This window comes from Belonocnema kinseyi, chromosome 8, assembly GCF_010883055.1.
Source record: "Belonocnema kinseyi isolate 2016_QV_RU_SX_M_011 chromosome 8, B_treatae_v1, whole genome shotgun sequence".
NCBI lineage: Eukaryota > Metazoa > Arthropoda > Insecta > Hymenoptera > Cynipidae > Belonocnema > Belonocnema kinseyi.
This window is the reverse complement of record NC_046664.1, coordinates 70,692,698-70,710,188: the sequence shown is the minus strand read 5'-3', so window position 1 is coordinate 70,710,188 and position 17,491 is coordinate 70,692,698. Positions and strand designations below refer to the sequence as shown.

Here is a 17,491-nt window from a genome sequence, read left to right as displayed (position 1 = left end):
GCCCTATTAATTTGGGACACCTATTTTTTCGAAAAAATGTCCAAATAAATGAACGAATGGAATTGCGAGCTCTATATTTTAGGAAAAATCGTTAATTCGACTTATTTATTCACTCAAAATATTTGGTGCATTTTGTTTCAATAGAAAAAAAATTATCCTTAAAAAATGGGGTGGCCCTATAAATATGGGACACACTGTATTATTCAAATACCAGCATTTTAATCTTCAATTTTTTAAAAATATAATATTTTATAAGCGGAATAAAGCAGTATTTCAGATACAAATTAAGAAATTTCTTTTTAAAAAGACGTCTTCTACTATAACAGATGACCTTTACCAAAATATACGAATTTTCAACAAAAGAATTAAATTTGGAATATATTAATTGAATTTTTAACCTAAAATGATAAATTCCCAGCAAAACAGTTTTTTCCCCCAAAAAAATCGACAATTTTCAACTAAAAATCTTTAGAAAATGAAAATATTACATTTTCAGTTAAAAATTAATTTTAATTTTTAAGAAGGGCATTTCAACTAAATAGTTAAATTTTCCACCAGACCAAAGAGATGAATTTTTATCCAAAAATATCAATCTTCAAACAAAATGATTTATTAAGAAAATGATTCAACCAAATGTTTCAAAAAGAATAGTTGAATACTCTAGCAAAGAAGAATCATTTTTAACCAAAAAAATGAATTTTCATTTGAAAAAAATGAATTTTCATTTGAAAAAAATTAAATTTCTATTAAAACAAATCAATTTTTAAATCAAAAAGATAAATTTTGAAAAAATTGTTGAATCGTTTTCAACCAAAATGAATAAGATTTTTTTATCACAAGACATCAATTTTCAAACGAAAAAGTCAAATTTGGAAACAAGAAAGTTGAATTTTTAACGAAATTCATGACTTTTCAACCAAAATAGATGAATTCCAAATGAAAAATATAATATTTGATATTATTTTAACCAAAAAAGATTAATTTGAAATCAATCGCAGTTGCATTCAACAACAAAATTAAAAAAATAAAATAAAATAGCTTTCTTAATAGGAGATAATATAGAAAAAACACAAAGTGCGAGATATTTTGTTACGGTTTATTAATGTAGCGGGGAGGTGGTCCTTCACTAGTGTACGTAATTTTTGCAAATTCGCAAAAATGTTCTCCTGAAGATTATTTAGTTATAAATTTTATGATTTGTTTAAAAATTAACAATTTTCTAAAAAGACATCCTTTTTGGTTGCAAATTCAACCGTTTTGTTCGAAATTCGTCTTTTATATTGAATTTTTTAAAATAAAAATGCAACTGTTTTGTTGAAAATTCAACTATTTCATAGAAAATGTACTTTTTGTGTTGAGAAGTGAATTGATATATTTTGGGGGGACAATTCAACTCTTTTTTTGAAAATTTGTCTTTTTGATTTAAAAATTCGCCGGCTTAAGCAAAAATTGCATAAAAAAATAATCTGTTTTATAGTAAATTTTATTATTCCTGGATAAAAATGCAACTTTTTGGTTGAAATTTAAACTATTTTGTTGAAAAAATACTTTTTGGTTAAAAATTCTACAGTTTTGTTTAAAATTTATAATTTGGGGTTGAAAAATGAACTGACATTTTTTCTGGATGAAACTTCAACTTTTTAAAAAACAATGTAAGCTTAGAAATAAAAATTTTAAATGGAAAATTTTTTAAGTAAACAATTTTGAATTACGAATTGTAAGGTAAATAATAGCATAATTGAAAAACATAAAAATTCAACTAATTATTGAAAAACTATTGAAACCGAACGTGGAAAGAATTTTCTGCTACAAATTTGTAAAATTCCCGGTAAAAAGAAATTCACTGTCATTTCCCGGTTTTCCGGTCCAGCAGCCACATTGAAAAATGCAACTATTTCATGGAGAATTAAACTATTTTGTTAAAAAATCATCCTTTTTGATTAAAAAAAATCGTCTTTTTGAATTGAAAATTAAATTTTCTGGTCGAAACTTTTTTCTTGTTTAAAAATTAATGATTTGATCGTAAAAAGTCAACTGAAATCATTTTTAACTGAAAATTTAACTATTTCTTTTGAAAATGTATCTTTTTGGTTTAAAAATTCACCTGTTTTAGTAGACATTTTTTAAAATTTTCTTTTAAAAGAAAATGCACCTTTTTGGTTAAAAATTATTCTTCTTTGCCCTGAGCATTCAAATATTTTGTTTGAAAGATTTATATTTTATTTTTAGTCATATTTTTGGTTTGAAAATTCAATTTTTTTAGAGAAAATTCGTCTTTTGGCTTGAAGGTTTAACAATTTATTTATTTATTTTTTATGTATAAATTAAATTTTTTATTGAAATATAAACTATGACACTTTTTGTTTGGAAATGTATCTTTTTAGTTTAAAAATTCAACTATTGACAGTTTTTTTTATAGATATAGAAATGATTATGCAAAATCAATACATAATAGAACGCACACTAAATATATGAGTACAATTCGAATACGTGATACTTGAAGTAACACCTCTAAGTATCAGTTTCTTCATTTTATTTCATTTCAAATTTATTCACAACTTACATAATGGGTGTGTGGCATTATGCGTTGAAAAATATGAACAAATCGCCTTGACTAACACTTAAACAAATTGAAAGGTTTATGCAGCAGAGCATGGGCGTTTGATAAGATGCATCTGCATAAGTAAATATTCATACAATATTGAATCACTCACCACTGAAACCACATAAAAATTTGTCCCACTTGATACAAGGAGTAATAGGTGGCCCACAATCCAGCGAAGACAGGAGCGATGCAGAATTTTTGAGATACGAATCTGGAAACAAGATATCAGAGGCATGAAATCTAGAGAAAAATCTGGAATAACGTGATATTATATAACAGGGTCTCTACTAAAATCCTGGAAGAAAATTCCCCGACAATTTCAGGGTTTTTCCAGGTATCTCAAGTTTTTTTTTAGGTACAATTTTTCACAGTAGGGAGCCACTTAAATTTGTCCTATTATTTAAAATAACATAATGATAAACGAATTTCAACTATGAAAGATCAATTTTCAACCAAATCGTTGAATTTTTAACTTTTCAGTTAAAATAAATAATTTTCCACCAAAAAGAAAAACAATTCCAACCAAAGTGATGAATTTTAAATTAAAATGACGAATCTTCAACTGCAATCGATACATTTTAAACTAAAGAGATGAATTCTTAACAAAAAGATTTTAACTTTCAAGCCATTATAGTTTTATTTTTAAACAAAAAGATTAATTTTCTAATAAATTGATGAAGAGTTAACTGGACTACTTGAATTTTCAACGAAAAAGATGAATTCTCAAACAAGATTATTTTTCTCTCAAACAAACCATTTTTCAACAAAATATATGAATTTTCAACGAAATAGTTTATATCAGAACTAAAAAATATACATTTTAAATCATAAATGGAATATTTAAATTTGCAGTTAAAAACAAACCATAAATATGAATTTTTAACTAAAATTACGAGAATTTAACAGTAGAATTTTCAACCAAAAAGATTAATTTCTAACAAAAAGACGCAATTTTCAATTCAAAGAGATGAATCGTCAGCCAAAAATTTATTAAAGTTCCAGTTTAAAAAATTTAATGTTCAACCAAAGAGATAAATTTTGCAATAAAATGATAAAATATTCAATTGGAATTTAAAAAGAGTTACATTTTTGAAAAAAGTGATGAAGTTTAAAAAAATTATGAATCTTCAACTGAAATAGTGGATTTTTTCACAAAAAAGATAAATGTTTAACGAAAAAATGAAGATAAATTGTCCCAGAAAAATTGAATAGTAAAATTTTCAGTTAAAAAAAACTAATATTCAGACGAACAGATGAATTTTCAACTAAAATGAGAGAATATTGAATTATAAGTTATTTACATTTATAGTTTAAAAAAATTAATTTTCAACCAAAAAACGAATTTTCAACAAAATAGTTAAATTTTGAATAAAGACAATCTTCAACTGGATTAGTTGATTTTTTAACCAAAAAGATTAATTTTCAACTAAAATGATGAAATATACAATTGGAATAGTTATTTACATATTCAGTTAAAAAATTAATTGTCAAAAGAAAAAAACACAATTTTCAACGAAACAGCTTTTAATCATGTAATCATGTAAAAAAAAAGATGATTTTTCAACGTGAATGAAATTTTTCAATATGAAAGATTTTTCTCTCTAGAGAGTGAAAATATTGCAAACTGCTGAATATTCAACAAAATACATGCATTTTCCACCATATACTTGAATTTTCAACTGATAACGATCAATTTTCAACAAAAATTAGAATGGTTAAATTTGTAGTCGAAAAAATTAATTGCAAATCAAATAAAAAACGAATTTTCAACAAAAAATCTCTTTAAAAAATTGCTCTGAAATTTCCAGGGTTTCCAGACATATAAAAATTCCCTGACAATTCCAGGTAGAGTAGACACCCTGCATAATATATTTGTTTGTAATTACCCCAAAAAGGACAAAATGATTCCAGATAGAGCGAGAACATCGAGCATGTACTCGACATTCAGTCCTAGATAGGGAGCAAACCAGACCAATGTTGGTTTTTGCATCAACTTTTGAGAAAGTGGAACCTTAAGTTTAAGATCCACTTGCGTCTTCGCTGGGAGAATTCCATTGTCACCGTAGAGACCTTAAAAAAATGGTTTTATTAATTATTTAAACTGGCGGGCGATTTCAAATTCTCGGCCATGTTTTTATTATTTTCATAGTCAATAAAAAGTAACATTCATACTTGCCGCTAAACGCAAAAATGCATTTAAATTAAAAAAACAAATATTTAAATTTTGCACTAAAAAATGGAATAGTTCAACTTTTAGTTGGAAACAAAATAATTTTCAACAAAAACTGACGGATTTACAAGAAAATAGTTCAGTTTTCAACATAACTAATGAATTTTCATTTAAAATTATGAATCTTTAAACTGAAATAGTTCAATGATCAATGAAAACAAATTAATTTGTACTAAAAAAACATAAATTTTCAACCAAAACCTAAATAATTACATTTTTATTCAAAAAATGAATGTTCAACCAAAGTGATCAATTTTTATCTAAAATTATGGAATATTCAACTGAAGTATTGGTTACATTTTCAGTTTATTAAACAAAATAATTTTAAACCGAATAATAAATAAATTTTCAACCAATAAGTTAAATATTCGTCAAGAAAAATTGCTTTCCACCCAAAGAAAAAAGAAGTCTTTCATCAAATAGCTCATATTTCAAACATAGAAATGAATTTGTATTAAAATTATAAAAAAGTGATTTTATTTTCAACCTGAAAAATGAATTTTCAACTATTTAAATGGAATACTTGAATTTTTATCCGAAAAGAAGAATTTAAGAAAAATAAGATTTAACTTGTAAAGAAAAAGATAATTTTCTACAAAAAAAAAATATTTTTCTAAAACAAAATATGTGGATTTTCAACGAAATAGTTGAATTTTCAATTAAGAAAGACAAATTTTCATAAAATTGTTGAATCTTGAACCAGAGAAGATCAATTTTCAACGAAAATAAAGAGTTAAATTTTCATTTGAAGGAAATAATTTTCAACAAAAATGAATTTTTTATCAAAAAGATTAATTTTCAACCATAAAGATTAATTCTCTACAAAAAAAGGAGAATTTATCACAAAATTCATAAATTTTGAAACAACTAGTTTAATATCTAAATAATAAATATCAATTTTCAACCAAAAATAGAATAGTTAAATTTTCTGATAAAAATCTAATTCTTAACTAGGAAAAAATGAATTTTCAGAAAAATAGTCCAATTTTCTACTGGAATAGTTAAATTATTAATTTAAAAAATTGATTTTCAACAAATGAATTGTATTTTCAACCTAAAAGATGAATTTTCAAATAAAATTACAATTATTTAACTTAAATACTGGAATTTTTAACCGAAAAGAAGAATTTGTAATTAAGAAGATTTGGTAGCAAAGGAAGAGGTAATTTTCTACCCAAAAAATAGGCTTTTATCAAATTATGTGAATTCTAAACGAAATAGTTGAATTTTCAGTTAAGAAAGTCACATTTTCATTGTAATTGTTAAATTTTGAACAAGAAAAGGTTAATCTTCAGCTAAAATTGAACATTAAAATTTTCAGTTGAAGGAATTAATTCTCAACCACATTGATAAATTTCCGACTAAAGTGATTAATCTTTGACTGGAATAGTTGAATCTTATACAAAAAGATGAATTGTTAATCATAAGGATAAATTTTCTATAAAAAAAGGAGAATTTATCACAAAGTTCATAAATTTTCAAACAACTAGTTTAAAATTTAAATCAAAAATATCAGTTTTCAATTAAATAGTTAAATTTTTATCCAAAAGAGATACATCTTTAACCAGCGATGAATTTTCAAATAAAATTATAAATCTTCAACGTAAAAAAATGTGAACAAAAGAGTTTAACTTTTAACCAAGTATATTATAATTTAGGAATATTTCTTCATTGAAATACTACTTCTTCTCTAAAAACTACTTTAGGTACTTTCTTTATCTAAAATTTGGAAGAGGAACGCTTCAAATTCTGACATGGAACAGGACTTTTTTTAAATTTTTTTATTCTGAATGCGAATTATAATTGTTTAAAAATATTCCCTTTCCATTTAGAAAATTTCCTGTTATAAGTAAAATTATATTTTTGTGATAAATTAGGAGTAAGCTAATAAAAGGCGATAAATCAATTTTTTTTTAATTGAGAAAATGATTGCTTTTTATATGTTTCAAATATCATCAATTCGATTATGAAACTTAAGTCAGCGAAAAAAATCTCAGAGAAAAAAGTTGCAAAAGGTTTTTCTTATAACGAAAAATAATACAAATTCAATAATTTTCGGATAAAAACTTTTTTTACCTTTATTCTGAAACTCAATATATCGGGGCTAAGTTTTTTTTAATTGAAACTGAAGACATTTTCTATCGCAACCAGCAGCCGAACATGTTCCATTGCAATCCGCAGCCTAACCTGTTCCATAGCAATCCGCAGCATAACCTGTTCCATAGCAATCCGCACCCAAACCTGTTCTAATTTGAGGTCAATGCCACTTTGTGATTCTCAACTCCCAGATCTATTTCCTCAAACCTAAATAATTTGTTTCCATCAAATTTTTGAGTGCTTGAATCAGCAATGCGTGATTTTGGAAGTGGGTTTTCTTTCTTATCTTTAAAGTTTAAAGGGTGATTTCAATTTTACAGAATGTTTTTGCCTTCAAAAGAGCGAAAAAATGTATATTCTTTAAAATTGAAATAACCATCTAAAAATGAAACAATATCTAATCCCGACCTAACGTAGAACTGAATTGGGACCGGATGCGGATTGCAAAAAAAATCAATTATGAATTTAATAAATAAATAAAAATATGCCCCCGAGATATGAAGTTTTGTAATGCGGGTAAATCAAGTTAGATGTAAAAAAGTTAGTGTATTACGAGAAAATTCATCGAGAATTGTGAATAAGGATTGAAAATAAAATTTTCAAATTTTTTCAATAATAAAAGTTTGCTCTCAAGATAAGGGTATATTTTTAAACATAAAAAGGGTTAAAATTGAAATCGATAAAAGTGAACGTTCTTTTGCATTTAAAAGAATTCGATTCAATTTATAGAAATTTCCAAACAAATTCAGGATAAATTCATAGGACTTCAAAACAATAAAGTTAAATTCATATGAATTATAAATAATTAAAGAATTTCCTCGGATTTCATGTCAATAAAACTAGAGTGAAATGAGAGGCGTTTAAGGAAAATGAGACGAATTCGATGAAATTCATAAAAATATGAACAAATTAATTGAATTTTGGATATTTAAAAGAATTTTCGCAAAATTCAAGGAAATTCCAAGGAATTTTATGAAACATCTAAGAATGCAAGGAGAGTTTAGTAAAATTCTAGGGAATTCAAAAGAATGCTATGAAACGTCTAAGAATTCAAGGCGACTTTAGAAAACATTCAAAACAAGGTAAATAAAAACTTTTCAGAAAATCCATTGAATTGAGTGAATTTAGAAAAATTAAAGAAAAATCAGAAGAGTTCAGAGGGAATAAAATAAATTACAAAAAACATTCAAAAGACTTTTAAAATCTTAAGAAATTCTTCAATTATTGTGAAAAGCTTTTTTTAAATCCATGAAAATATAATAAAATTCCGTGAAATTCTAAAAAATCTTTAAATATATATTGCTAAAATCCGAAAAAAAATAATTTTTGGATTATATTATATTAATTTCAAGAAATATCAATGCTAAAAAATTGGAAGAAATTATTACTGTTTAAAAAATTGCTTTAAACCTTTTAAGGTCTTTGAAAATTCTTTGGAATTAAAAAAAAAATCATAAATCTTTAAAAACATTTGAAATCCCATCAAATTATTTAAATTTACTGAAAATTCCTTGGAACTTTCTAAAATATCCTAAAATCTTTAAAATTCTTAAAAGTCTGAAGAGAACTGAAAATATTTGAAATCCTAGCAACTTCTTCAATTATTGTGAAAAACTTATTTGAAATCCATGAAAATATTATAAAATCCCGTGAAAATCTATGAAATTTGATATTTCCTGAAATACAGGAAATATCCTAAAATCCATTGAATCTTTAAAAAGCCTTAAACATTAAGGGACCTATAAAATCGTTCCATATCATCTAACATTAAATCTAATTGTTATAAATTTGGAACTTTTATCAATTGTCAAAAATTGAAAATTCCCTATTTAAATCCGAAATTTTAATTTTTTCAAAAAATTCCCTGTTTAAATCCAGAATTTTTATTCTTTTCGAAAATTTTCCATTTTAACTAATTTCAGGAATTAGAACTTTTTGAAAAATTCTCTGTTCCAATTCATAATTTAATTATTTTAGAAAATACCTCGTTTTAACACAGAACAATAATTTTGTTACAAAAATTCAATTTTCCATTGAGAATTACTATTCTCCTATATAAATTCCAATTCCAACTTAGAATTTGTTAAAAATTCCTTCTTCAAATCCGCAATTTTAATACTTTCCGAAAATTTCCCGTTTCCAAAAAGAATTAGAATTTTTTTAAAATTCCCTGTTCCAATTTATAATTAGAATTCATTCTAATAAAATTGGTCAAAATTTGACAATTTTCTGCTTCAACTCTGAATTATAACTCGTTGGGAAAATTTGCTGTTCCAATTCAGAATTTTATTCCTTTTCGAAAATTTTCAGTCCTAGTTCGGAATTTGTTAAAATTTGAACTTCCCAATTATTCTGAATTATTTTAATTTTAAATCGTTGAAAAATCTTTAAAATGCTTCGAAATTCTATTTCAAGATCTTGAAACATCTACATGTTTCGAATTTTTTCAAATTCAAAATTAGTATTAAAAGTTTTTCATAACTTCTAAATATCTTTTAAAATTATTCGAATTTCAAATAATTAAAAAAAAAATCATTTTGAATTTTCGTAGCAATCTTAAAAAATGTTTTTAAAAAGCTTCTAAATTTCAGGTCCGAAAATTTGGTAATAATACCGGGCTTTATCGGTACATGTAGATACTCCGTTTTAATTATTTGAAATCACTTTACATTTTTAATTAATTTTGATTTTTTTTAAACTTCTAAATATTTCTTCAACTTACTCGATTTTTTCTAAGAATAATAGATAATAGGTGTTAAATTGTTATTTATACATCAAAATTTAAGAAGTTGACTTACAAATTAGATTTTTTTAAATAGAACAATTAAAATTGTAATTTTCAAAGTTTAGCTTTTTTGTTCCGTTTTCAGTATTTTATTTATAATTACTGATTTTAAATGTACACTCAGAGATTTCTAAATATTAAGTAATTGTTCTTTTTTTTAGTTGAAAATTTTAAAATTACGTGGTTTGCGAATGGATTATTTTAGACTGAAATTTATTAAAAGCCTTTAATTATAAATATATTATTTAAAAGTTATTTTTTAATTAAAAATAGTGTATAAAGTTTCAATAAGGCGTTTACATTTGCTTAAGCTTGAATAATATAATAATTGAAAAAAATCACAATTTAACTATTTTTTTAAAAAAACGGTTCAAATATAAGTTGGACCCTGAAGTTGGTAAGTCTCTTAAAAATGGCCTTGGAATCTTTTGTAATACCCTACAATATTTTCAAATCCTTCGAAATCTCTTTAAATATATTGAAATAAATTCCAAATTTCTTGGAATCTATTAGAATGCCCTAAAATGTTTAAAATCCTATTAAATTGCTGAAATAAGATGGAAAATTCCTTTGCATCTTTTCAAATGCCTTAAAATATTTAAAATTCTTTGTAATCATTCAAAGCTATCGAAAAATCCTTAGGATGTTTTAAAATATCCTAAAATCTTTGAAATTCTTAAAAGCTTTTGGAAATATTTGAAACATTTCGAAATTCTTCAATTCTTGTTAATGATTTTTTATAAATCCACTAAAATTTTAAAAACTCATAAAATTCTATGAAATCTGATGGTATTCCCTGAAAACCTGAAAAATATATTAAAATACTTTGAGAGCTTTTGAAATCTCTCCAAATCATTGAAATGCACAAAAATGTTATAAAATCTCTTGGAATCTTTTAAAATATCCTCAAACTTGATACATATTAAAAAAGGCATTCCATATATTGGGAAATTCTTTCAAACCCCATGAAAATTATTTCAAATACTTTGAACTCTTTGAAAATCCCTTAAAACTTTTTAAAGCTCTTGAAAATTCATTGTGAGTTTTAAGAACACCCTAAAATCTTTACAATATTTTGGAATACCTTAAAATTATTGAAATGTATTAAAAATTCCGTGAGGTCTTTTAGAATACCCTAAAGTATTTAAAATAATTTGAATTCAATAGTTAACCCGTGGGTTTATTTTTTTAAAGAAAAATGGCTATGGTGACATCTTAAAAAAGTGATTTCAGAAAAAAAATAACTTAAAGTGACTGTGTGGAAGCCCTGATTATTCTTGACAGATAATAATAAATAATAAGCACAGATATTTGTAAAATAACTAACTGCTTCTAATTTTAATCTAGTAACACGTATAGGGTCTTATGTATGATTTATATGAAATTAATTATTTTTTATATATGAGTATTTTCAATCAATGATTATCTTCTTAAAATTCGTTATCTACTTTAGACATTGTCTCTCCTACGTTTCCGATCGTACCATGAACCAATGATACAATATGTTAAGGTTTAATTAAGATAATTTAAAGTTGACAGCATTTCTGATTTCTGCGGAAAGATTGTCTGCCCTCAACAAACAGTTAATTTTTTCCTTCTTCATTCTGCTTTTTAGCCTTTTTGGCTAAAAGATAAAAATGATTTTTATAGAAACTAATTTTGAAGTGTTTTTCCCCAGATATTTGAGAAAATTCAAACCGATTTTTGAAGATTTCAGATGTGTTGAAAAGGAATCTGGAAATTTTTGAAGAGTCCTTTTTTATTTTAGAGGATTTTACAAAATATGAGGAAAAATTCGACTCTTTTTCTTAGATGTTTAGAAGAAATTTTACAATAATTCATAAGTTTTCGGACATATTTTGAAGTTTAAAAATATTCTTAATCTCTGACAAACTCGAACTTTTCCTTAAATTTATAATAAATTCTGCAAAATTTAAAGAAATTATGTTAAAAACTTCCAGGTTATGTTTTTTACAACTACGGAAAACGTTTAAAATATGATTAAATATTAATTTTAAATTAATTTCTTAAATTCATAAAACATTACAAATTTTCCTAAGAAACTAAAGAAAATGTTATCACCCGCTTAAAAAAATCTTCAATTGATTTAGAATTTTTAAAACATATCTAAACTTTTTAAATATGCTTTTTTTAATTACTCGACTTTCAACTGAAATTAAGAAAAAAACTTAAATGCCTTAAAATCTACCATATATTTTTTTAATCGTTTCAAACTTTTTAAATACATTTCTCAAACTTACTCGAATGTTTTCTAAAAGTTTCGAATCTTAAAAAAATTTCCTTGAAAATCTTTTTCCATATTCAAGCAGTTTCGCAACCAATGAGGATTTCGATAACGTATCCGATATTTTCGAGATATTTCGTAACATCACTGCTTTTATATAGAAACGCTCGGGATAAAAATATAGATATACTATAATCATCAATCGCGCGCTACGTGTGCGTGTAGTTTTTCGATTTTGAGGGGAAAAATAATTTTTAATACAAAATAAAAATATCAAACAACTATAAAGTCTAAATATTAAAAAAATCTAATCTTCAACTAAATAGTTAAATTTTAAAACAAAGAGACAAATCTTCGAAGAAAAATGTTATACATAGTTGATATTTCAATCAAAATCAATTTTTATTTTAGATTAGCAAAAAAACCGTTGAATTCATAAAAAAAATAACGAAGTGGCTGAATCCGCAACCAAAATAATTTAATTTTCAACAATTTGTATTTTTAACCAAAAAAGAAATCATATTTTCCAAAACAGTCGAATTTTCTACAAAGCAGTTTAATTGTTTGTCCCCAAAATATGAATTTTCAACAAAAAAACTAATTTTCAATTAAATAGTTGAATTTTCTACCAAGTACATTAATTTTCTGCAAAAAAGACGAAGTTGCCACTAAAATGATGAATCTTCAACGAAAAAATTACTTTTCAGCAAGAAGTTAAAACTTTTAAACAATTCTTAAAATTTTCTACCAAAAATGTAGAGTTCGATATTTCAATCGAAAAATATTTAACTTTTAAATCAGAAAAATTGAATTTATTAAAAAAGATTTTTAAACTTTTAACCATGAAGTTGCATTTTTCACCGAAACAGATGAATTCTCCACGAAAAATGTAATTGTTGATACTGAAAGTAAACAAAATTTCAATTTTAAATGGAGCTGAATTTATCTAAAAAGCCGAATTTTCAACTAAAAAAATTTGTTCAGCCCAGAAAAAAAAGGTTTAAGAAAATTATAATTGGAAAAGAAAAATAATTTTTACTACAAAATTAAATTTTGGAATAATAATTTACTTTTAAAGCTTATTGTTTTTTAGGTTATATACATATGATTTTCCTAGACTCCTCGAAAAAATTCAAAAGGTATTATTTTGAATATTTCAGGTCATATCGAAAAAATATCTAAGAATCTTTTTTTTTAATTTTAAAGATTCTACCACATTTTAAGAAAAATTTGAATCAGCTAAAAATATATTTAGGACTTTTTGACGTTCGCAAAAATAAAAAAAAATTTATACATTTTCTGAAATCTTTCAAAGTTTTAAAATATTTTCAATCTATTTAAAACTTTTAAAATATTTTTTTTTTATATTTTCATGGATCTTCAGAATTTTTTTTATTGTGAAACCTTTAAAAATCTTTAAAAAGACATTTAAAAATGTATTCCGAAGTCTTCAATAATACACATTTTGTTTAAAGGCGTTAAAAAATATTTACAAATTTGTTATAATTTGAATTTTTTTCAACTTCTAAATAGCTTTTAAAATTATTGGAATTTTTCGTAAAATTTTGAAAAAAATCCAATAAATTAAATTTTCCGATAAATCAAAAATATGAATGTTGCTTTCAATTTATTGAAATCTTTATTAGTTTAACATTATTTTTGTATGTTCTCAAAATTTCTCTCAAACTTATTCGAATTTTTTCTGAAATTTTGTAGTCTTGCAAAATTTCGCTGCAAAATCTTCTACATTCTTTCCCATAATTTCAGCAAATTGTTCGAAATCGTAAACATCTGTTTAAAAAATGTTCTTAAAATTAATTTTTAAAAATAAAAATCAATAAAAATGTTAATCTTAAAAAATGTATCATAAAACATTGCAAAATCCTTCAAAAATATCAAAATCATGAAAAATTCAAATTGGGTCGAAATCCTTGAAATTTAAAAATATTTTTGACTCATTTCAAAACTATCTAAAACTTTGAAATCTGTTGAAATCATTCCTACAAAAATATTTACTAAAAAATATTACATTTCTACCAGAAGAGATGAAATTTAAAAACTAAGAAGAAAATTTTTCGACAAAATTATTGAATTTTCAACCAAAAATACTTTTCAGTCAAGAAAGAAAAAAATGTAGACAAATTATAATTTGAAGGAAAAACTCATTTTTAATACAAAATAAAAATTTCGAATAAATATACATTTTTTAAATTTCTTTTTAATGTCCCTAGATTTCTCACTCATGTTTATAAAAAATAAAAAAATAAAAAATTTTATTTCAATATGTTCAAAATTACACATTTTAAAATGTTTTTCGAAATATTTAAAAATTCGGAATTATTTAAGAAATATTTTTAAGACTTAAATATATAGTAATACAAAAATATTAATAAATATAATAAAACACTAAAAATATAAACATAACCAAACTGTTCAAATGTTGGAAATATTTTTTTTCAAATCTAATTATCGTTGAAATACTAATGTTTTTATAATGCTAACATGACATAAAATTGCTCAAATTTGAGAATCTTTTTATTATTATTGAAAATATCAATTTCTGAAGAAAAACACAAACATAATCTAAAATTAAAAAAAAAAACCTATACCTTTTTGAAATTATAATGATTTTGATTCTATATACCAATTTTTTGTGTAAAACGCTAACATAACCTAAAATTGTTCAAAATTGAGAATAGACTTTGAAATCAAACTTTTTAAAATAAAAAATATCAGTTACTAACGAATAACAGTAACCTAAAATTGTTGAAAAATTTATGGACATTTAAAATCTAATGATTTTTGTTTTAAAATGTAATTTTTTCGCGAAAAATGCTAACATAACCTTAAATTGTTAAAAGAGGTGAATCTTCTCTTGGAACTTAATTTTCCATTAAAAATACTAATTTCCGACAAAAAAAACAAAAATAATCTATAATTGTTTAAAGATTCTAATTTTTTTCAAATTATAATGATTTTTTCCGAAATATTAATTTTTAGTGCATAATGCTAACATAAGCTAAAATTATTAAAAATTTGAGAATCTTTTTTTTTTATTATTAAAAGTATTTATTTCTAAAGAAAAGCACAAGTATAATCTAAAATTTAAAAAATTCGTTATCTTTGAAATTATCATGATTTTTTATTCTAAATATCAATTTTTTTTGTTAAACGCTAACATAATCCAAAATTATTGAAAGTTCAAAATTGTCTCTGAAATCCAACTTTTTGAATTAAAAATTCTAATTTCCAACGAAAAACACTAACATAATACAGAATTGTTAAAAAAACCTAAACATAATATGAAGTAAAATATAACTATAACGTAACCTAAAATTGTTGAAAATTATGAACTTTTAAAATCTGATGATTTTTGTTTTAAAAACCTGATTTCCTGTGAAAAACTTTGAAGATTTTTGTTTTAAAATACTTAAATCAGGCGTAAAACACTAAAATAGCCTAAAATTGCAAAAAGTGGCGAATCATCTTTAAAACATACATTGAAACTTAAAATATCAATTTGTGACGAAAAATACAAAACAAAGCAACATGTTTGAAAGATTCTAAATCTTTTTCAAATGATTATTTATTTGGAAAAATACTATTTTTTGGTGTATAACGCTAACATAACCTAAAATTGCTCAAATATGTTAATCTTTTTATTACTAAAAACACTAATATCTGATGTAAAATAGTTGAAAATGGGAAATCTTGATGATTTTTATTTTGGAAATGCTCATTTCTAGTAAAAAAAACTAACAGAAGCTACATTTTCTTAAAAATGTTGGGCCTTCCTCGCATCTTTATGATCTTTTAAAATACTAATTTCCAACGAAAAAACACTATCATAAAACATAAATTACTTTTAAAATAATTTATTGATTTAATTTTCAAATATATGATAAACAACTTCAAGTAATAAAAAGCCAATCAGGTTTTAACAAAAGGATTGTGAGATATCATTACACCACTTTAAAAAAACAGGATTAGGGAATCTAAAAAAATTAAAAAGGAATAATAATAGTAGATTAAATTACATTTTATGCTTTTTTTTAGTAAGAAAAGAAAAGAGAACATCTTAAAAGACGATCATTACGGAAAAAATTATATCAATTCGCATGATGAATAATAACCTAAAAATAGAATCGATAGAGAGGATTGGAGTATTTTTAAATCATGAAAAAAATGATTTAATAAATTGAGCTAGCTGATAAATATAATGAACTCAACTACCATCCTTGAAATAAAAAAGGTGACATAAAGTACTAGAGGGACATCTTTTGGTAATTTACAGCCTCTAATCTACCTAATTCTAAAAATTAAGTTGGAATACTTAAATACTTCCGGAGTAAAATCATATTCTTTCACAAAAACTGAATCAGACCGCACAACTCTTCGGAATCATATTCTGTCGAGATTGCAAAAGTAAAACTTCCTATACTGAAAAATGCTTGGAAAGCAGATTCATCGAAAAAATTCGATGTGGAAATTCAGCTTTCGGCGATCAAGACGTGATATTTGATACCAGGATGAAAAGTTTGGAATTCGATTGGTTCGCATGAGAATACTTGAAGAAGCCAAAAATCGGTCGATTGCCCGAGAGAAAAAGAGAGATTTAAAACTACTTTGTAGTTATTTTCGGCTCCGGCTCATTTTGAGTACTCACCCGGAATCTGGATGTAAAAGCTCAGGAAGGCGAAGAGATAAATAATGCATAACCCCCGCAGGAATAAATTGCGAGTGTACCGTACTTGAAACATCTGGACGCGGAAAAATCACTCGTTTAATTGAGACACGTTCATTGACTATAAAAAAAAACAACTCTAACAGTAAATTTCCTTTACACTTGACGCGATCTTTAGCGTGCTTTGATCAGGTAAAGTTAATAACTGTGACGCGAGAGACGAGGCTCGAGGCTACGAGTGATTTTTTGCTTGTGTGAGTGTGCCGCTTATCTAGTTCCTGCTAGTTACAAAATCCGATTGGAAAATCCACGGGTACCAGTCGTACCACACAAAGGCAGAGAAATAGTTCTAGCACACTAGTGGAGCTTACCAGCCGCTAGGTGACACTAATTCGGTATTTCACGTAGTGACGTAATCTAACAAGATGTCTGCATACCGAGGGTCAAACAATAATGGTGTATTTTTACACGCCTGTCGTATGCAGGCGGAAAAAGTATCTTCCTCTCACTCTACCATATGATGATGCCATGCATTTATCTCACTCTAGATTTTCCACCCAACGGAAAATCAGAGAAAATCTGATCTGGTAGAATGAGAAGAAGATGCATTTTCCGTTTGCATACGACAGGCGTGTAAATACAATTTAATACAAATTCATGGGATGAAACTTCAGTTTTTTAATAACTTAAAAACAAAATTGATTTTTTACAATAAATGTGTTTAGATATTATTTTATCTTTAGGCTTCTAAGCATAGAAACCTGAAGAAGCTAAGCGATTTCCGTTTTCTTTTTCATTCACTTATCTTCTATCTTAATTATACGATTTTTCCACATCCATTCTTT

General features: G+C 24.7%; 1 protein-coding gene across 1 annotated transcript in view; it reads right to left on the bottom strand.

Moving 5' to 3' along the window:
- Positions 1-16,895, bottom strand: part of LOC117177953 (lipase maturation factor 2-like) — a 48,477-nt gene extending 31,582 nt beyond the window's left edge. Inside the window, exons 1-3 of the mRNA XM_033369087.1 lie at positions 16,629-16,895; positions 4,492-4,675; positions 2,715-2,816 (exon numbers count right to left, since the gene is read on the bottom strand). Of these exons, the coding sequence (XP_033224978.1) occupies positions 2,715-2,816; positions 4,492-4,675; positions 16,629-16,722 (380 nt within the window). The 5' untranslated portion in view covers positions 16,723-16,895. The remainder of the gene's footprint in view (positions 1-2,714; positions 2,817-4,491; positions 4,676-16,628) is intronic.
- Positions 16,896-17,491: the final 596 nt, after the last annotated feature.